At 44.9% G+C, this 21544-nt stretch overlaps 2 protein-coding genes across 6 annotated transcripts in view; both read left to right on the top strand.

The window, feature by feature from the left end:
• Nucleotides 1-21544, top strand: part of LOC135378282 (atrial natriuretic peptide receptor 2-like) — a 765968-nt gene that overhangs the window by 567016 nt on the left and 177408 nt on the right. The window contains exon 1 of one of the 4 annotated variants that reach the window (XM_064611265.1): nt 2611-2882. The exons of the other annotated variants lie outside the window; for them this stretch is intronic. The gene's annotated coding sequence lies outside the window, so the exon portion shown is untranslated. Of the gene's footprint in view, nt 1-2610; nt 2883-21544 lie in introns of those variants that run through there. 4 annotated transcript variants of the gene reach the window in all.
• Nucleotides 14911-20338, top strand: LOC135378283 (uncharacterized). 2 transcript variants are annotated; one of them, XM_064611270.1, is made up of 3 exons: nt 14911-15079; nt 15157-15278; nt 19495-20338. In XM_064611270.1, the coding sequence occupies exons 1-3, from the start codon at nt 14994-14996 to the stop codon at nt 19890-19892; spliced, it is 606 nt and encodes a 201-aa protein (XP_064467340.1). In that variant the 5' UTR covers nt 14911-14993; the 3' UTR covers nt 19893-20338. The 2 variants fall into 2 exon arrangements, with proteins under 2 accessions (XP_064467340.1, XP_064467339.1); XM_064611269.1 differs by having other exon boundaries at nt 14911-15278.

Raw genomic sequence — 21544 nt, 5'->3', positions numbered from 1 at the left:
CGATATGTGCGAGCATTACGTATTGTCCCACCCTACAGTTGCCAATACAAACAGATCAAATATTAAGAATTCGCATGTTGCGCTTTCAGTCCACGGGTGTTCATGTGAGTATATACATTTCGTGATGTGTGCGTTTCTCTCTTTTTTTACATGACCATCTTGCTTGGTCCGCCGTTGTTCAGAATTTTCATTAACGGCATTGTAAAGGAAGTACCAACAGAGATACCTCTATATGCTGACGATTGTGTCATTTACAGTCAGGTTACATCAGTCTCTGATCAGGAAGTTTTGCAACAATAGTGAGATAAGATAGTGAATTGGTGTCTTAACTGAGACATGGAAATTAATATAGAAAAATGCGCTGTCATGACCTTTGCTAATCGCAGTAGACCTTTTGGTATATGATTACAGAATTGAAGGGCATTCAGTGAAAAAGGTGGACTCATATAAGTACCTTGGTGTGACGTTAACCCCAAAATTGAAATGGACTGAACGTATCGATGCAATTATGACTAAGGCTTAGACAAAACTAGGTTATTTAAGGCGGACGTTAAAATCATCAACTGCAGAGACGACGTTATTAGCATATAAAACTCTAATCCGGCCTATTTTAAAGTGCGCGTGTGAAGTATGGGATCCTTATCGCAGTACCGATATTACTAAATTGGACGCGGTTCGGTACATCCGCACGCTCAGTTCTCTTACAGCTAGGGCTCACTCCATTGTGTGTTACACATCGGGCCCTTCGGTTGAGAATGTTTCATTCCATAGTGACTCATCAAATAAGAATTCCGTTTGATGAATATCTCACGATTGCTGGTGCTTCCTCTTTAAGAGCGCACAGGCTCAACACTGTAGAGTTCGCATGTCGAGTATAGGCTGTTTTAAGTATAATTTTTTTCCACGTTGCATTACCGAGTGAAATGCTATGGATGGCATTGTTCGCGAGATGTCTTCAAGTCAGTTTTTTTTATTCACTCCTGCAATAGCCTCGAGTGAGGCTGTAGTATTTTCAAATAAATAAATAAATAATCCATCATGAGGGAACAGATGACTGACTTTCAGCTTTCATCGCAAATAATCCATCAATACCATTAAACCCCTTCAGTAAGCGTCAGCGAAATACTGCGCACTGAGAAAAGCAGACGGCGTAAATGGCCAAAATTAGCATTCGAACATTACTGTTCTATTTTCAAATTGTGACAAAATATATATTTGCTTCAGTTCACTACTTTTTGTGATGTTGATGGGCTACGATGTTGATGTCGAATGGTGCTGATGTGATGGGCTGTGAGTAAGGCCCACCATGACGTGTTGTCGCATGAATTCCTAGAAAAGTGCCGACCTATGATGCTGGTGTACTAACTATATCGGCTCCGAGAAATGTTATCTTCGTGTTTTGTGCTTTTGTGAAGTTCCACGGGGTAAAAGAACGCACAGGGCGAAATCACACACACACACACACACAGACGGACAGCGTCCGTGTGCGCTTTGCCCTGTGCGTTCCTTTACCATGTGGTAATGTTTGCGTGCTCACAGACAAATGTGCGCCCACATGGCTTCCGCTTTCGACAAACAAGTGTAAGCTGAATAGTTCAACCTCGCCAAAATCCTTCGCCTGCGTCCGTCTCATATTTTTCCGCCCCCTATTATAGAAGAAAAATCTCTACAGAAAGCTCAACCGCTGCTACTGGCGAACCGAGATCCTTTTTGTTGTGTTGTATTTTATTGAACAAAAAAAAAAGAGAGAGAAACAGAGACATTGAAACATAAACACATTTAGTTGTGTTTTTCTTTGGGTGTACCTGTTTCAGAGATCCTAGATCACATTGTTTACCTTACCCGGGCAATAATGTTGCAAGACCGCTTTGTAAAAGGCAGTCCAACCGGATACGAAAACTGCGCCTTTAGATTTCTCTCTCTGGCTTTTTTTTTTTTTTTTTTTTTTTGTTTATGCCGGTTTCACGCTAACGTTTTTCTCAGACGTGTTTTTAACGGCGCCATTGGAACCTACGGGGCTCGGTTGCTTCCTAACTATTCTATCAGTATCGTTCTATTTATTTTAAGCAAACGGGCGTCAAATACGGTCGTGCCAAACCGGCCTTACAATGACACGTGTTCTAATCCATAGCGTCCAGTATTTGACACCTGTACGTAGTGTGTACTACATATACTATGTCAACTGTGTAGTACATCACAGCACCTCGGGAACTGTCATGGACAAATCTGTTAGTAAATACGGGACCCACTCCACAAGTTGTTCATCGTTGTCTGTGTGTGGCGTACTTGGGGAAATCGGGGCATTGACGCGCACGACTGGGCCTTCTGCGCATGAGCGAAAGTGGGCTATCCTCAAGGTACACACATGCTTTTTTGTCCGTGATAAGTGCAGTCTTCAAAACACAATAGCCTCGACGCGATAAAGCGCACCTCGGAAGCTCACCTAACATTTTCATAGGCCATGTAGCGTTCGCATCTTTTGGCTCCTATCGTGTCCTTGCAATCCATCACGAGATAAGGTGAAAACAAAAAAAACTGAAAATCGGAAAACAAAAGATCCTCTTCCTATCAGAAAGGCACAATGGGTCGAAACGGGACTTACGTCATGGGTTGATGATGTGCAACCTGCGCATGCGCGAACACTGGCTTTACCAACACCACGCCGTAGGCTGTGCTGGTAGCGTATACCGTTCCCAGCGGCATCGAGAGACGTCATATTTTTTTTAAAAGTTGTACCCGCGGATCTGAAGTGCACCGTCGTCAGCTCGTGATTGCATGCTGTTGGGAGCATCATCAGCCATGCGATTTGTGGATAATGTGACGATTTGTCTTTCTGTGCTACCGTTATGCTAGTGGGCTACGACGATACAGCATGTCTACAGGTAAGAGAGACGTCATATCGTTTGAAACCGATTCTGGATGTTCTGGAGCATGAAATGGGAATGTTTATTCGGAACTGCTGTTTCGGCCGCACGATTGTTGTGACGTTCGCGTTTCTGGGCATTGCGATATGGAGAGCGTTTGGGAATACAACGTGAATAACGAGTCTCGAAGTACTCTTTTATTTACTTTGTGTTCCAAAAGAGCCTCCTCGCTTCACAGGGTCGACCTGTATCGAGGGCTCTGGGCCAACCGTCGCCGTACTCCATTTAAACGCATCGTCACAGGTAAATTGCTCGCATATGCTTCTGGCTGTTTCCGATCCAACAAACTGTGGTAACCAGGATAGACACGACGCTATGGAGTTCAATTGTACCGAAACAGTCCCATTGGATAAGGCCAATGGCTGCGTGCAACTTCTGATTAGTTTGTGATCGTGCGGCTCGTTAGATTGTTTCTGCGGTCCATGTTCTTGATAACGATAAGGACCCCCCCGCACTATCGGTGTTGTCTACATCTGATTCTGGTGATTTGTCCAAGTAAACATCTCCGACACATGTTGATCATATAGACGTGTGGGGTCCCTGTTGGCTGCATTGCGTTCACGTGAATTGCGTTCAACTGGCCCTTTACCACAACAAAGAAAACAGCCAAACATTGTACTCTAATACCACATCTGTTAACATCACCTTTCTTTAGTACGCATCTTTATAACGCCATTAGCGTCCTGCAGGACTATTCATTCATTTTAAGCAATTTTACTGTTAGTTGTTGCAGTTGTTCATTCGACGCGATAACACACCGACACACACAGAGGCTTGGGTTTTCCTTGCGGACACAATGTCGGTATCTTTTATACGTTCTAATACGGAGCACCGTTTAGCCAATGCAACCACGCACTTTCTTTTATGTTGTGTTTTCTTTTCTTCTTATGTTTCGCGGTCATGGACAATGAAAGCGAGACCCATTCTCGTGTATACATCTACGTTCTCTTGCTCTTCTTTCATGGCAAAACGCGCTATAAGTCAGGCAGATACATTTCTTACAGGCAGGAGGAACATGTGCGGTATGCGCCTGTCAGGTCGAATTTCCTTTTACTGTCAATGTAAACCTTGCAGCTTGTCAAGCTTGCAATTCTGATGGAATTATTTTTTTCCTGTGCGCTTACGCCCACCTATTCCTGCACATCTGAGATTTTGGGCAATATTTAACAAACGAATGGCATATGGTTCGGTTTTTCTGCGGAGCACTGAGGAACAGCTTTTTTTTTTACACTTTATACGAGGTTTTCAATGCTGCTGCTGCTTTGTGTACTGCTGCACAAGATGCTCCTAGTTCACCACGGTGCTACAAAAAGAAAAAGAAAAAAAAGAAGGGGTATCGTGCACTACCCAACAGAAGTAAATAAGTCAAACATAGCAGGAAAATATCTCAAATATCCCCAGGGGATTCATACACGTCGCATTTATTTTGCCGATAAATATGTTTGGATGAGGAGATAGAACTAATATAATACAGTAAAGTCCACCGACGGGCATAGTTCGGACATAAGATGAACCTATTCGTTGACGCTGGTTGGCAGAGAGCAGCGGGTTAAGATGTGCACAGAGGCAGCTTCACTCCGCGGAGCCGGAATTCATACCCCTAGAAGATACATCCTGTAGTCCATCGACATAATGCGACCTTGTGTATTGCGTTTAGCAGTACACATAAGTTGCTTTTTATTTCGTGAATCAATGGTATTACGCAAATTAAATTGAAAATAGATTGATTCGAATTTAGTGGTATTCGCTTTTTGCATGAGAGTGAAACGTAACACAAGAGAAATGAAAATGCTCTGTGGCTAAATTTAGGGTTCTCTGGGTTTTCAGAAATTAAGGTTTAACGAGTTCATTAAATTTGCATTCTTTTATTTGGCATTATGGAAGTTGTTTGTAGCTTACATATGGAAGGGGTTCTCCGTGAGTGACGGCCTGACCACGTGTGTATGCAGTTTATATCGTTCCTGAAATTATTCACACACCAGAGTCTGAATTATTGATGAAGTATGTTTCCTGTTTATTGTGTAATGTACGGTCCGTTTATGGTTCGCATCACTCCGGCTCTGTGGATGACTAACTTTACAAGCAAATATTTATTTTTTTGCTCTTTTTACTTGATTGATAATCATGGTTCAGTTCAACTAGGCCTACTGAAAGGCCGCCTAGGCTCAACTGAGAGGCTTAGATGGGAGCGCCAACGATAGGCGGTCTTTTGTTCTCCAGGAATTTGATTATGCTTTCATCGAGTCACCCTCCTGCAGCAGTGTAGAGAGCAGTCCATGTGTTGCAAGCTATTGTGTGTCATTATAGTCCTCTGCTGTTGAGCACGTGTCTTTTCTGAGGTATATGAATGTTGAAAGCGGAGTCATTTGAAAGGATGGACGCCTGACGCTTACGCTGTAAGTTAGTACTGACATCTTCAGAAGTCATGATTTAAAATCATGTCTTAGTATAAGCGTTACTAACTAATTTTTCCAAGTCTTTTAAAAGCGAACCGATACTACAGCGCACGTACGAGCGCTTCTAAAACTGCCACACAATTTTATTGCAATGCGCATGAATACTTTATTGGCAGTAGGGCTTACGATAAAAGTTATGTTTATTGGGTGCATACAACCTTGCTACAAAAGAATATTACCTCAAGGGCTTCTGCGGCCGTTTCACTTCTACGTGAAGTTTCCCTTTTCTTTTTCTTTCTTTTTTTTTTCCAACATAGAACAACACAAAGTGCAAAGGAACGACACATGAAATATATCTAAGCTTTTACTAGGTGCCTCTATGATCACACAAAGACGACAGAGCTTCTAGAGGTAATGACTCTGTGCAGTTCTAGTGCTGCAATCTAACACGGTACAGGAAAATAGGTTCATTTCGCATAGCAAACTCCACTGCGGTTCCATCACCAATGGTCCCTATTAAATCACCTCCGGATATACACGTGTTTCTAGACTACGGAAATGCTTAACCGGGCTTCTTCTCGGTCTTTGTATATTGGGAAAACCTGCAGATTTCCTCCCGATGTCTACACCTCTGATATGTCCACGCCTCCGTTACAGCGTTGCGGCACGTGTTTCCGAGTCATCAGTCAGGGTTAGCCGCTGTGCTTAACCAACTGCGTAACCGAATACATATTTTCTTCGTGTGGTGTTTGCCCATATCAGTTGTGTCAGTCAGGGATACACTACTGTTTATCAACCTCGTTCCACATGCGCGTATAGCTGCACGCGGTTTGTAAACAAGTACGTATATGCATGGCTGATTATTATCGCGACAATGTTCGTGCACTTTGGAGCGTTGCTTCTTGTGCACGAAACTCAGGCTGAAGTTGCGTTGCAACAATTTAGGGCTTTGTATGTCGTCGTCCATAGTGTTGATCCTGCACTAATCTATAGCTCTACTGACGCCTGTGGCGATAGCACACCGGTTTTAGCCTCGACTGCAATGGTGCTAATTATTATTTTCCGCTAATTGGAGCTGGGAAAGTGTGAAAGTTGTCTCATTTGTAGATGTAGATCAGGAAGTCGGAAGATCTAGTTCATGATGAAAAATATAAAAAATAGGAATAACATTCGGAAATCAGATCCCGAAGTGCATTGGCTGCTTTGTGTCGCGCTTGAAGACAACAGTGCGTATAGCACACACACACACAAGCATAGATCTTTCAGCCTTATTTAGGTATTGCTGTCATTTCTGTAGATATTCCTACATAGTAATTATCGTAAGAGTGAAGGGAGAGGAGCTGACCTCACCTCTCCTTTCTCTCTCATGGGAGTAATAGTCAAACAATTACTGCGCCCCTGCACAGAATGCTGTGAATCATTTCTTGATCCTTAGATTAGGTTTGCAAGTTGCTTCTCTGTCTGGTGTGATTTTGAGATAGACCTCCATTTCGCTTTTCCTCGAGTTCCGACATTGTTCACGACTCAGTAAGCGATGCTGTTATGGATGGGTAAAAATCATGTCCTCCAGGGAACAACTTATGGTTTCGAGATAAATTACATTTAGCGCGCGTGGCAAGTGACTACAACATTTCACCACACGAGGGATTCAAAAAGCGGCTCTGCTGCCAAATGCACAGGTGACGATCTCCGCATATCGAACAGAATATGGAGGCGTGGAGGCAGAAAACGTGGCGTGCAAAACGGGAGTTCTGTCCCGTAGCGTGTCTAACATTCCAGGACAAATGCACCGTCCCAAAACGTTGGAGCTTAGAGAGTCTTCTTCCTGATTTGCATATGTAAAACGACTGTGTACCATTTTGTTTCGTAATTCTGCAAGACCACCTCGGTTTTACGGCATGCCTATAGGGAGTATACCAGAGAGCAGAACTCCTTCCGCATGGACTGTCCGTTGCGTAGGCCACACTTTTTGTTGCTGAGTTTCGTGTTGAGTGTTCTGACAACACCACTCGATTAAGGCGGGACAGGTCCCACGTTTGCGGTCGTGGTCCCGCTGTCCCACCAGCATGCTTGAGGACGGTGTTTTGTCCTGCTTTTGGCTGGAACGATCCCCGAATAAAAACAAACAAACAAAACATATGGCTAAACAAGGATTTTCTACTCCCACGTTGTTCTCTTCCTGCTCGCATCTTTCCACGATCTAACCAATGGAACATTATGATGTGTCGGCTAATATAAGCCATCCCTTTGACAGTACTTCGTGGAAAGGAAAGGTCGCTTGCGCACGCTTTGCTCATCAAGCTGCCCCGACGGGAGAAGAATGGTCTTGATATAATGATGAATAATCGCGACGCTGACGATAATCACGAAATGCAACTGCAAGTTGAGTGATTCAGGGTGTTCGGGACGACATTTTACGTTCCTATCCGTATGAATACATTCTGGTCAAAGTATTTAGTGTGCGCTCTCGGCAGTACGAAAATTGCAAAATGTAATAACCTCCTCGTCCCAAACAATATAGGAGACATAATGAAATGGAAGTGGACGCCGTCGCCATCCCGGAGGACAGAGCGGTCGCGTCCAATGCGCTTGATCTGTGCACTCGGCCTGTGACGTGTGCTCCCCCTCCAACTTACCCTATGGTAGAAGAAGTAGTGGTAGAGGCAGCTATTCCAGACCAGGGCAACATGAAGGGGCTAGACGTAAGATCATCTCCTCCAAGCTCCTGCACCAGTGAAACTTCGACTTCAGTGTATTCGCTGCAACGTTCCGACAGCGATGAGCCCCCTGTTGGGAATTGTGTAAGGAAACACCAATCCAACCTCACCTCGTCTGGTGATGGGACTGATGCATCCAACGGGAAGCCGAAACGCCATCACAAGAAGCCGCGGACTGGTTCTCCTAGGCTTCATGCTGTTCATACTGTATCTCCTGAAGACGATTCATGCGACTGATATTTTGTGCTCTTTTACATTCACTTATGGCTCTTCATGTCATGACTCTTAACGTGCAAGGGCTCAGATCAGCGGCCAAGCAGACAGCTGTTATACAATTCGCGCGCAGCTTGAACTGTGACCTGCTCTTCTTACAAGAAACTCATTTCACGTGTTACGCGGATGTCATCTCATTCACTCAACGATGCAATGTCCGCGCATTCTTCAGCTTTGGCTCTGCGCATCAGTGCGGTGTAGGAGTTGTTATACTCAATCGCAACTTGTTGTCCCACAGCTATGCGAGATATGATGCAGACGCGCGTGCGCTTCGTTTTGATTTCTTTGTTGGGTGCAGGAAACTGACATTTTTCACCGTTTATGCTCCTGCCCGTGTGAGTGAGACCAATTCCTTTTTCTATAATTTTCGCACTAGTTTTGTTTCGTCTGACGCCGTCTTGTGTGGGGACTTCAACTGTGTTGTGGACTCAGATCGCGATGTTCGTGGACCGGGCCGTGGCAGACCAACATGGAATGCCAGGGAGCTGCGCCGATTATTGGAGCAACGCTGCCTCGTTGATGCCTGGACACATTTACACGGTTCGACGTTTGCAGCTACGTGGTCTCGCGGCCAATCGTCGAGCCGCCTAGATCGCTTCTACGTCCCGCCCTTTCTCCAGGCACATATTTTGGGGTGCAGAGTAGCTAGCACACGTCAGCTTGGTGTTCACGTGAGTGATCATGATGCTGTGATCCTTTCCCTCAATATCGAACAGTTTCTGGTGGGCGGAAATGTTCGTTGGCGTCTTGATACCTCGTTGCTGCTAGATGACGGAGTTGTGGCCGATGTGAAGACCAAAATTGAAGATTATCTTTCGGTTCGCACGCCATCAGCAATGGAGTGGGAAACCTTTAAAGTTTGGGTGCGAGGCGTACTTTCGTCATGGGGTCGTCAGCGTGCGCGTGAGCGGACGTCTGCCCTCAAACGACTGGCGGCAAAGATACGTATCGTGAGAAGAGGGGCACCGCTGACGCCACTAATGAGAGAATACTTGGAAACTCTACAGGAACGTTACCTTCTCGCCCTTCAGTCACCTCCTGGAAAAATGCGACAAAACCATTTGCAAGCGCAGGCCGTCGCTGGTCACGGTGTTGTGACATATCTACATTCCTCCCGGCAGACCGAGCACAGACTGCCTTCCAGTTTCCGTCGATCTGATGGCAGCATTACTGAAGACCCTGATGAGGTTCTCGGCGGATTTGAAGACTTCTTCCGGGCCTTGTACGCTGATTCGCCGATTGAAAACGGACACAGTGCCTTTTTGGATGGACTCCCAATCCTCCCTCAGGTGGATCGAGAGGCACTGGCGCAGCCTCTTTGTATCGGAGAGTTGGATACTGCTGTGCGAAGAACAGTATCAGGGAAAAGTCCTGGCCCTGATGGCCTCCCCTCAGAATTTTATAAGACTTTTTGGCCTTCTCTTCGGTGGTTCTTTTTCGAAGTGGTGCGCAATAGCCTGGATGGTGCTCCGTTGCCAGAATCGTTTGGCTCCGGGCACATAGTGCTGCTTCCAAAGAACTGTGGTGATTTGGCCAATCCCGAAAACTGGCGTCCAATAACGCTTCTGAACTGCGACTATAAGCTTGTCACATCTATCTTGTCCTGTCGAATTCAGAGCGTTCTTCCTTCAGTGGTGCACCATTCCCAGACCTGCACCGTACCAGGGCGAACAATGTATGATACACTATCAGGTTTGAGAGATATGCTACCCTACGTGTCCATGCGAATATCGGATGGGTCCCTATTGTCACTTGACCAGAAGAAGGCGTTTGACCGTGTGGCCCATTGTTACATGTTCGCTGTGCTTGAGACATATGGCTTCCCTGAATGGATCTGCAATGCAATCAAACACCTTTACCGCAACCATCGTAGTTCCTTGTACATCTTGCAAAGGTTTTCGAGAGAATTCCCTGTTTCAAGAGGAGTGCGTCAAGGCTGCCCTCTTTCGCCTGCTTTGTTTACCCTAGTAATTGACCCATTCCTCTGGAACATTGACACGAATTCGGGGATCCGTGGTTTCCCTCTCCCACAATCAGGCGAGTGGAAGGTGACTGCCTACGCTGATGATGTAACGGTTCTTCTACGTGATGTTGACTCTGCATTCGAAGCATTGCGTGTGTACGAGTCCTATGCTGCGGTGTCTGGGGGTGCCCTGAACTACCAGAAGACCAGGCTCATGCCCCTCGGGAATCCTGCGCAGTACCTGTCTCTCCCCTTCCAGCACGCCACTTCGCTGAAGATACTCGGTGTTGTGTTTGACAATCGTGGGCCTACGGCTGACAATTGGACAAGGGCCCTTGAAGAGCTGCGAGCAAAATGTGAAGCTGCCTCGCCCTACGAACTTTCTTACCGGGAGCGAACGTACCTTCTCCGGTGTATTTTATCAGGCCGTTTGTGGCATCTGAGCCACATCTCAATAGCCCCACAAGCAGTTGTGGTCCGGATTCATTCATGTTTCCTTTCTTTCTTTTGGAAGAAACGAAGAGGGCCTATAGCACGTGCAGTGTTGTCATTTGACGAATCTGTTGGCGGCGTGAATTTGCCAGACTTCGGTCTTATGAACCGTGGAATCGCCCTGAGTACGACCTTACGAAGTCTCTTTAGCGTCGATGACACCCCTTCTAAGGTATTGCTAACGTACTGGATGGCGCCGTTTCTGAGTGAATTCCTGCACGTGGCCGTTGATCCGCCAGCAGCAGTGGTACCTCAGCGTTTCCATGCAGCCGTTCGCGCATATCACCAAAAACTGTCGTCCATTGTCCCCGTCCGCAGCTTGGCATCTGCTTCAGCCTCTTCCATGGCAAAGAAGGTGCTACAGAACAGTGTCACAACATGTGACGGTGTGCGAAGACGAATGGAGCATGCGGCAAACATATCGTGGGCAACTGTATGCGCCTCTCTGCCTGGATTTCTACGGGACGTCATGTGGAGCTTTGCCTGGGGAATCCAGCCTACTCGTGATCGTCTCCACACGTGGAATGTAACAACGTCAGACATTTGTCCATACTGTACGCACCAGGAGACTAACCAGCATGTCATCTTCGAGTGTCACGTTGCTCGTACGTTCTGGAGCCTAGTCAGGCGGTCCACACGCATCTTGTGTCCTGTACAGTTCGACCGTAGGTGGCCACATCGGCTAAGTGTATTGCTCACCGCTTGTGGTGCTTCTGTGCTGTGGAAAGCTCGTTGTTCTGCTGTGGCCCGACGTCAGCGGACGACGCCTATCTTCTTGTTGGTTCGCAACGTGCGCGTTTTGCTCACCAAAGTGTTACAGCACGAACTACTCGCTTTAGGTGTGCAGGGGTTCGCGCGCAAATGGTGTCATCACCCCTCAATCTTGTATCACAATGGGTGTGTGACCGTCTCTGGTGCGCCCCCATGAACGTCATTCACGTGCTGTTATTTGCCCTGTAAATACTCTGCACCTGTGTATATATTCCTAATTATTATGTACTGCATTCCATACTGTACATAATCGCAGACATCTAGGGTGGTGGTCTTAGGGAGTACTGTATGTATGTTTGTATGTATATATGTAAGGAAGTGTGAAGTAGTGGATCTAGAGTGGTTTGTAAGCATATGTGTATGTAAGGTGTACGTCAACTAACGTGTGAAGTAGCAGTTCTTATTCCGTTCTTGAGTCTAATAAATTTTCCTTTAACAATAATACAACCTGGACAACAACTCGCGCCCGAGACTCGCGCACACCTTTTCCGTCGTCCTCGTCAGTGTTTAACTAAAAACACTTCAAGTTGCTATACAAACGATAAGTAAACCAGAAAAGAATACAGTGAATTGGCGAAGTCAAATGTATTTGGATGGCTGACTGATAGCCCCCCAATGTTCCGCTTTGGTGTCGGAGGAATATAGTCACATTAGTGTTGTGGGAACAGAGTTAAGGGGGCGCAATACGCTTCATCCTCTGTGGAACTCTCCGTACATCGTACAGCGACGCGAGGAATTGTTCGAGGCTCGTGAAATATGTCTTGGCTGGTAGATGTCCGTTATTGCTAGCACTCCATGAGGATATCTTTTCTGCGTTGACCATAGTAACTTCCCGACAAGCGTTCAGAAGGCGAGGAAAAATCTGTGCATATCGTTGTCCACTTTTGTGATCACTCACAAAATAAAAATGACTTACGCTAGAGTTGTAATATCAAGAAGCGCTAGAAAAGCATCTAAAATCGCTAGATCCAACAATATCGTCTACGTTGAGTTACCTGCCTTCTACACGAGATTTTTTTTTCAGCTATGTTTCTCCCAGTGGACTCGATAATATGCCAGATTCAACCTACATTGTCACATAAGGGGTATATAACACATGACTAAGGGGTAACAGAATCCGCTTGTAGTGCGGGGTTGCAGAAGCAGAGACGGTCAGTGCACGATCACTTGAAGCCATGCCTAAAATCCCAGTTCATATGCGCAGTTTCACCGATGATGGGTACGTAAGTATGGTACTACACCCATGGACACGAACAACCGGGGAATATCCTACCACCGGCTCTGCTGTGTTATTTTTTCCCTGGGTTTTCCGGCAGGCTTTCCAGACGAATGTGGACACATCTCCCCCTGAAGTCTGCCCAGGACGCATATTAAAGCACTGTCTCCCATGCATTCCTTCCTGCTGTCCTCTCTCCATCGGCCCACGTCTGTACATTGCTTATAGCCACAGTTGCTCCGTGGCGCTGTCACGGAATAAAACAAACAACTAGGCCAGCGATGGAACTGCAACACGTTCAGATGACACACGGAAGGCCGTCATTGCACAAGACTTCCAGAAATTTGTTGTTATAGTGAGTAAGGCTGTCACCAAAGATAAGCGCGTTCGTAACGCCGCATTGCACGTCACTCGTGTGCACTAGACTTTGATACCATGCAGCACGTGACACAGCTGACGCAGGCGTCACTAGATAAGACACCGCCCGCTGGTGGACTTTGGGTATCGTTTTTCCCGGAAGTGTACTGCTTCCAAGTTGCGTAATATAGTCGCCTTTCGGAAGAGGCCGCGCCTGCAATATTTGCTGTACGCTGGTTCTGTACCCGAGGATCTGACTTTTTGCGTGCCACCCATTGATGTGACTTTGTGTACGATATGTTTGTGTGTCATACTCTGGTTCCTCCTGGTGCTAGTGACGTGTAATATGAAGCCATAGCTAATTTTAGGCAAACCAACATTTCGGTCTCGTTCACAGGCGAAACAGAACGGCAGGTTTACTGCCGGATACCAACTGCGTATATAGTCGTGCACATTTGAGAGCATGTAGGATTACCGAGTGGTTTGGAATCTTTTCAGTCAATCACATTGACAAGTTACTGGAATGTATTACTGAAATCAAATTTAAAGGAGTCGTGGTCGCTCGTGAAATCGCAGTTTGAGAGATTCTGCTATAAATTTAGAGGCTGCTGATGGAGATACACGATGGGACTGCCTCTACAGTAAACGATTTTTGTTCTGGTTATACTGTTTAACTGTTTCGGTGTCCGCGATTTCTATCTATTTGTTCTTAGGGATCCTTGTCAGAGGCATTTAAAATACAGAGTTCAGGAGCGATAAAAAAATTGATGAATTCATGTTTAGCATACACGAATCGTTTTGAAAGTATAAATATAGTAAAATAATTTGTTGTTCCAAAACTGAAAAAGAGGCTCTAAATATGAGTTGCTACTGTTATGTTTTGGTATATCTTATAGCTTGTGTATAATGTATCTTCCTGTACGATATGGAAACCGCTGTTTGCAGGGATCAACCTGCTCTTTGTCGTCGTTGTTGTTTTGCGTGCAAATAAACCCACTCCTCCGGAGATGCTTGCTGCGGTCAGTGCGGTCAATGTAAAGCTGTCAGCTGCTTACCCGATGACAATAGACAAATGTAGCCTGCTAAGAAGTTAATACGACAGTTATTACATATAAGTTAGCTACAACTTAGTTAGCTAGTTGCGAGCTAATTGCAAGTTATACTCGCGATACAAGCAGCGCGGCCATAATGAGATTGAATAGGAGTTAGCAGTGGGAGTCAGCTGCGATAGGCGTTGTGCTATCATGATTGTTCTTTTTTTTATCTTGTATATGAATACTTGAATGGGTAGACTTAGCTCGTTTCCCTTGTAAAACCGTGTCGTGAATTATCACGTTTCTTCACATTGTGTAAATGTCAATACGGTGAATGTAATTCTCACACTTCGACTTCTTCGATAATAAACTATGTATACTGACAACGCTCACGCATTTAAATCAGCCAAACCACAGCTTGAAAATTAACCGGTTCAGTTACTGCACAGAACCGCTAAGGTTTTACACAAGGAGGTTATCATGACTGATTGAATGGCGGTATTTATATTAACGTTACCCCCTAATGTATCGCTGGCAAAGCCTTGCCGCTGACAGCATCTCATTGTGGCACCTTGCACCACTGGTATTCGTATAATACTATTAGCTGTGACAGTATTGTAGCGGAACGGTACGACTTGCATGTTTCTTGTGCTTACTTGCACTTTTTGTACATCCCGCGAGCCCATGTCCGGATACATGCAGTTTGTGTCCTCTCAGTGTGGCCAATAGTCCGAAATCTGAAGGAAGCGAAGAAGAAGAAACACTACTGTAATGGCTAGCCTGCGGCTCTGCATTGTGTTCATTATTCTGACATGTTCCCACGCCTGGGATAACACGCACCTTTTCAGGGATGTGTGCAGAGAGAACAGTTTGGGCCACCTCCACTTGGGTGAACTCAACTCGTCCGCTGTGGTTGCCCTTTCCTACCCTGCTCGAGTACGTCACCGCTGTGGCTTTACTGTGTCCAGCTCTGCTCGAGCTGTCATCGTTGTCATTCGATTGCTCAATCTCAGGAGGAGCGAAGACACTTGCGATGATTACATTCTCGTAGAGGGCGGCAAAAGCGACACCTTCCAATACAATCGGCCCTGGTGCACCTTGCGGAACAACGAAAGTAACTATGATATGGTTGAAGGTACGGAAGGTTTGGTATTTTGTGTCTCTACGGCAGGTTCTCGTTCTTCAATACGTGATACCAAACGGGCTAGTTCACGTACCGTGGTGCCTTTAGCATGTGAAAGAAAGGGATCAGTACACATTATGGTACCTCATACAACGTACCTCTCACTGTTTGTCCACCGACCCCCCTCCCACCTGTTACTTTCGCATAGTAATTGACAGCGTTCTGGCAGACCCAGTGAAAGACGACCGTTAGCATGCGTTGAACGCTCATGACGAAACGTGCAAAATCCAGCGGTCGGGTTAGGATGAATCAAAGCACAATCTTCAGATCGGGAGGCGCCGATATTTCGAACAGACAATAGGCCATTTTAGAAAGTGTACCAAATCGTTTTAAGGCCCCAAAGAAGTAAGCCGTCACTGCCCATTCTGCAGAACACTGAGTTCTGGGCACGAGCAGTGATGACTCCTTATTTCTTTGGGCCTCCCAAGGGTCGCTTGGGTACCTTATTGTAGAACCCTACTGACTGCCCTACTGGTGGGCCCCGTCCCTATCATGAAACACACATGTTCTACCACGTAGCACTTGTATGGCTGTGCTTGCAAAAATTACTCGGACGACTGGTGACTAGGACTCAACGGAAATTGTTAATTGATATATAAAACGCGGAGGGCAATGTCTGCAGATCTGGTATACAGCACAAGTACACAGTGAAGTTTTGTAAAACATGTAGGCTATATAGACTTGCTATATCCGTGGTTGAGTCTGTGTGGTTGACGAAAATGTTTCAACTGAAAATCAGCGAAACAAATAAACTTTACACGTAAGACCAGGAAACATTTTGTGAGACACGTGAGCACGAGCAGATGTATACATATATGTGCAGACACGGCCGAGAACATTGCTGAATAAATCACACATTGAATGACATCGGGGATGTTTCTGTGGTCCTTATGTTTTACTGCCTCTGAGGCAGGTATTAACTCATGGCTAATTTATGACACATAAAATCTACGCTTTGATTTGCGACCGGAGCGAAGCGAAAGAAACTATGCGTGTGTGTCGCGTTTGCCACGTTTATTTTCCATTCCTGTTGATTGCTTAGTAACTCCTAGGCTTGCTCGCTTGCTTCCGAAGTACTTCGTTTAGTCCACGTGGGATAGTGACTACATAGTTCCTTTTATTTTTATTTATTATTTTATTTATCTATTTATTATTATATTTAATCGCCGTGGTGCACGGGTTTTGTTGGGCGAGTCGGTTACGCATGTAGAGCGTGTTGAAATCAACAAACGCATGCAGACAGTTGCAAAAGTCAATGAAAAACGAGTTAATTCTGAGCTTGCACACTATACCAGGATTATGCTTTGTTCTCTTCTACTGCTAGTTGACGTGGAAATCAGCATTAAATAGGTCTGATAAAGATAGGTGATAAAAGCTCGGTTTTTCGCACAGATAGGTCGCCTAATTTGTGAAAGCTGGTGATACCTCTGTTGATACTACAGGCCTCCACACGAAGCAAACTAGCGTCCGAAAATCTTCGTGATTATGGAATCAAACAAATTGCAGTTACAATTACACGAATCATATTTAGAAGAGGAACGCAAACTCCAAGAGGGTGACATATCCTTTTGTTTTTAATATAACACATGCGTGCACAGAGTTATGGCTTAGAATACTTCTTCAGCAAGTTAAACCTTGATGACTTGGCAATGGTGATGCTATAGGTAAGATCAAGTTACCTGGATGTAGTGGAGCAACGGATATCCGGCTCACTGGGCAGCTTAAGAAGCACATTTGAAAATAGAGCGTCCTAATGACACCCCATAGTAAGACAAGGATTATCATAAATGCAAGTTTTTTTTTTGTTTTTTTTTACGACATCCAGTAGGTCTGCTAGCACGAAGTGTGAGGTGGGAAGAACGAATGCCTGTAGTGAAGGTGGTAGTTAATTTCCACATTGTAACAGCAGAAGACGTTCAGCTGCAAGGGCTATGCACAGAGGATACGCCTGATATGAATGACTGTCCCATTGACACACATGGTATTTCCCGTTTCTTATTCTCCCGTACCTGATCCATAAATTAGTCTTGAATTCCTTAGCAGCTACATCTGGTTCTGGAGACGCGATCGCAGCAAAAACACGGAAAACGGGCTGTTACTTATCTTATTGCATGTAGAAATTCAATTATCATAAGTGTAACGATTGGATGACACGTTCTCAAGGTACCGTATGAGAAAAAAAAAAAAAAAAAAAGAGCGCCACATTTCAATTTGTTATAGTTACAGCTGAATGCGCTAAAATATGATTATCCTGCCTGGGTCGGTATTATTTATTGACGCTTTATTTTTACTTAAACTCGCAACACAGCGCACAGCTTGTAACGGGACACTGAAACAAGAAATTGGTTTTTATTACATATGCGGATATGGAATGACGTGTCGTTCTTTTCTTATGACATCTTATATTTTAATATGTATGAAAACTAGTTTCCTCGTGTTCGAGTAATTGTTTTGTTGCAAGTAAAATTGCTCTCAACGCAAGCCTTGTGTGCGAGCGTCGACTGTGTAACTTAGCAATTTAAATTACTGTTGCCGATGGATGTATCATTCATCTATTTACCCTGATGATTGATTTGTGTACATTGATAAGGAAAGCCACAGAGAAACAAGCTACACGGAGCAGACTATCCAGGTTCAACTAATCGGTCATTAATCTAAATACAGACATGGCGCATAATGTCACAACAATAGACTAAAAAATTATGCCATCAGAAAGTGATGATTGCGCGCTTTTTACTCAAGGCGAACACTTCATGGATCAGTTCAGGCAGGGCGAGTATAGGATTAGCAAGGCAAGCGCCAAAGCCAATTACGCAATACCCCACCGACACTATTTTCTTTTTTTAGCTTTATTAACGAACAATCTTTCCATATGTAATTGGGACGAGTGGGAATTAGATATTTACGAGAACACACTGTTGGCGGTTGGTAAGGAAGCTGTTTTAACCGACTTGGGGTTTATATTTAAATGTGCAAGATATGCTAATCAGGAGAGTATGCGACATCTTATCGAAAGCGTTTCTACAGCGTAAAAAATGGTGTCAGTTCGGGGGCTGCAATACAAGTTAGTGCGCATATCGTGCCACAAGGAAGCTAGTTTCGCAGGAATACCCGCGTGTGTAGCAGTCGAAGAGAGAGAGAGAGAGAAAAGAACTGAACTCAAGGGATATGAGATTGAGCGAATATAATGTGCTCGAGAAGTTTGAACTAGGTACATGTTAGTGAAATGCGTCCGTAATTAAAAGGGTTATTCTTATCACCGCTTTTAAAGATTGGAATCACATTGCCAAGCCGCCAGTCGTTTTGAGCCGCGCCGGTCGAAAGCGATCAGTTAAAGGTTAGGCCAAGCATACGACTCGAGACGGTCATTGTAAGGTTGCATGCGGTGTGCATCAGATATATGGACAATGGTACCTGGGGAGTAATCAGGCTCCAAAATTTTCGTCGATTAGTGTTTAGTAACGATAATAGAGTGCGAGTATATTGAACGTAGCCAGTGTATTCATGGCCCCCGCGGGTTACTCTTTGGCTGCAGACAGGTACGTGGCCTAGGAATAGCGGCGTTTAGAAAGTTGAGCGCGATGGAGCAGTTTCTTTTTTTTTTCCCCTGGCGAGGCTCTTAAATGCACGATGGAACAGCAATTGGACGCCGAGTTATAGTAAGACGTTACGTAAGACGATACAGTGCGTGGCCAGACGATATGGCATGGAACCGATAACACAATATCCTATGACATCGCCTTCGAATGCCGTTTTTATGCGTCTGCAGTTTATAGCGTTTTGAACCCGAAGCTTTTACCTTAAGGGACACCTTTTACGAAAAGGTATATCTTGCAGCATTTCCTTCGGAAGCGCTTGTACGACGCGCGCATGCGGCTACGCTTTTCAAACGACACGACGGAAGTCGTATTCTTTGAAGTGTGAAAGCATGTAGCGCGCATGATCCACACTTTATTGCCAATCGATTCCCTTGCACCCATTTCGCTCTAGGCGGGCTCTTTCTGAAGTTATTATGTGTACATGTAGGGCGCACGTAGCTCAAGTGTCTTAATCATATATAATAAAAATCGTTTCCGTAGGCTGTCTGTAACACGATTGGGGAAATTGCAGTGTAGGGTTTTCCTGTTTGTGTTCAACCGCGCTGATTCCTTTACTGTTATTTCACAAGGTGACGTTCGAGTCTACCTCTCAGTATCTCCGCCATTCTCCAGCAAGTACACTGGTGTCAACATCGCTTTCACCACTTACAGGCGAGGTGATGCTTGCGATGAAAGAGTGATGTTCACATGCGCCTCGAGCCGCGTTTGCATATCCAAACAATGGACTTGCAACGGAATTAACAACTGCGGCGACGACAGCGACGAACCGAAGCAGTTCACTACAGAAGGCTGTCGAATGGACCCGGAGTATGTGTGGGGACCAGTTCTCTTCACGACTATACTCGTAGTCTTTGTCGGCGTTCTGGTCTACGTGGTGGTGTTCGACATTTTCAAGAGCAGAGTTTCGCTGAGTACTGACATGAATTCGTCATCGACGACTTCGCTGGACGCGTTTGCTCCGGCCTGATGTGCCCTCAAGAGCGACGAAGCTGTGGAAGTGCTCACTCCATGTACCAAATTTCTATGACAAAGTAGCAGTCGGAATACGGTTTTCGATAACCGTTTTGGACTTCGATCACTCTGAAAGAATATATATGACCAATAATTTCGTGAAACAGTATTCTGTGTATCGTGACACGAATCTGGTCCTTCGTGTGTGTTATAGTAGAACATTCTCTTTACAAGACTATTCTTCCCTGTAGCATGTGTTCTTAGTGTCAGCCGGTAAGACCGACGAGTTCGCGACGCAACAGAGCGATTTCTCTTTCGTGAGCCTTTAACTGCAAGAGAAATGAGACACGGGAGACGATCGTTGAAATCGACTTAACATCCTTCGCATAATGATTCTTCGTGTTTCTGAATGTAATTCAATGTATCCGTTACGTTTCGTCAATAAATTTCTTATGGAATGTGTAGCAGATTTCTAAAAGAGATGAATATGGAACGAAGCATTACATTTTTACGCATAATCCTTGAAGTGACTACCCAAATAGTGTCTTACATTGTGTTTTGCTGCCACCCACGATGCCGTTCCTCTTTAATGTGATGCAAGAAAATGAGACGGAGCGTACTGTCTAGAGGGGTTCTATCTCTGAGGGCAGCACTTGCAACCAACAAGCTCGCATCCATTGTAGCATGCGGTGTGTTGAGACGTTGTGACCTGCTCTTCAAAACTTTTGAGCTACTGAGTGCATCACTATTTGCTTCACGCTATTTTAATGTCTTCCTGCTTTTAAACAAATCACTCGTTACATAATCCATGAATTTTTTCATCAGTGACTTGGCGCTCTTTGGCCTAAGTAGCCCTTGCGCCAAAAAATCTCTAACTACATACATACATTTGCTTCACGCTACGAAACCTCATGGTAACCGTAATATATGTCACGGAGCGGCTCTTGCCCGTGGAGTTAAGTTGCGCCGGCATTGAGAAGCGCTGCTGTCGGTTAGGCTTGCTGATGCGTGGACTGCGTTGAACGTGTGGTGCTTGCTATACAGAATATCGCATCGCTGAGTTCAAACCAAATGTTGTGTTTTAGCAAGAGCGCGTATGCTGCTTCCTCGCTACACATGACAATGCACAGAAAGTGATAGATACCTATAATAATCTACCGATGCCGACGATTCGGGCTCAATTACTCAATGCAGGTGAAACATTCCTTTGTCCGCGAGGAACTCTAGTTGGTACGTTTCACCGTGGTAAATATGAAACCGATTCAACATCTCAATCTTGTAAGCCTTATTTCTATTACTCCTGAGATTATATATATGTATGTATATATATGATGGAGGAGCTTCCTCCGAAACGCCGATCATCAGTATTTTTTTACTTTTTAAATTATAATGAGTTATAATTATTTTCTGTTAACTAATGCATTAAACCACTAACTGTTTTACTTCCTTTGATGTAACTTCCGTCTCCGGCTCACCTTTTAAGGAATAATGGCCGAAGAAACATTGCTAAAGCGACTGTCAATATCCTGAAGAAAGCTCAGCCAACGATCTGTAATTGAAATTTGCCGTGACGTCACTGTGTGTAGCTTCCTGCTTTTGCTCTGCCAGCCAATGAAGTCACCAGTTCGAGAGAAAATTTGCCGAATACGTTTTATTGTGTATGAAAAT

Source organism: Ornithodoros turicata, chromosome 1 (genome assembly GCF_037126465.1).
Source record: "Ornithodoros turicata isolate Travis chromosome 1, ASM3712646v1, whole genome shotgun sequence".
Lineage (NCBI taxonomy): Eukaryota > Metazoa > Arthropoda > Arachnida > Ixodida > Argasidae > Ornithodoros > Ornithodoros turicata.
This window is presented reverse-complemented; position numbering and strand designations above follow the sequence as displayed.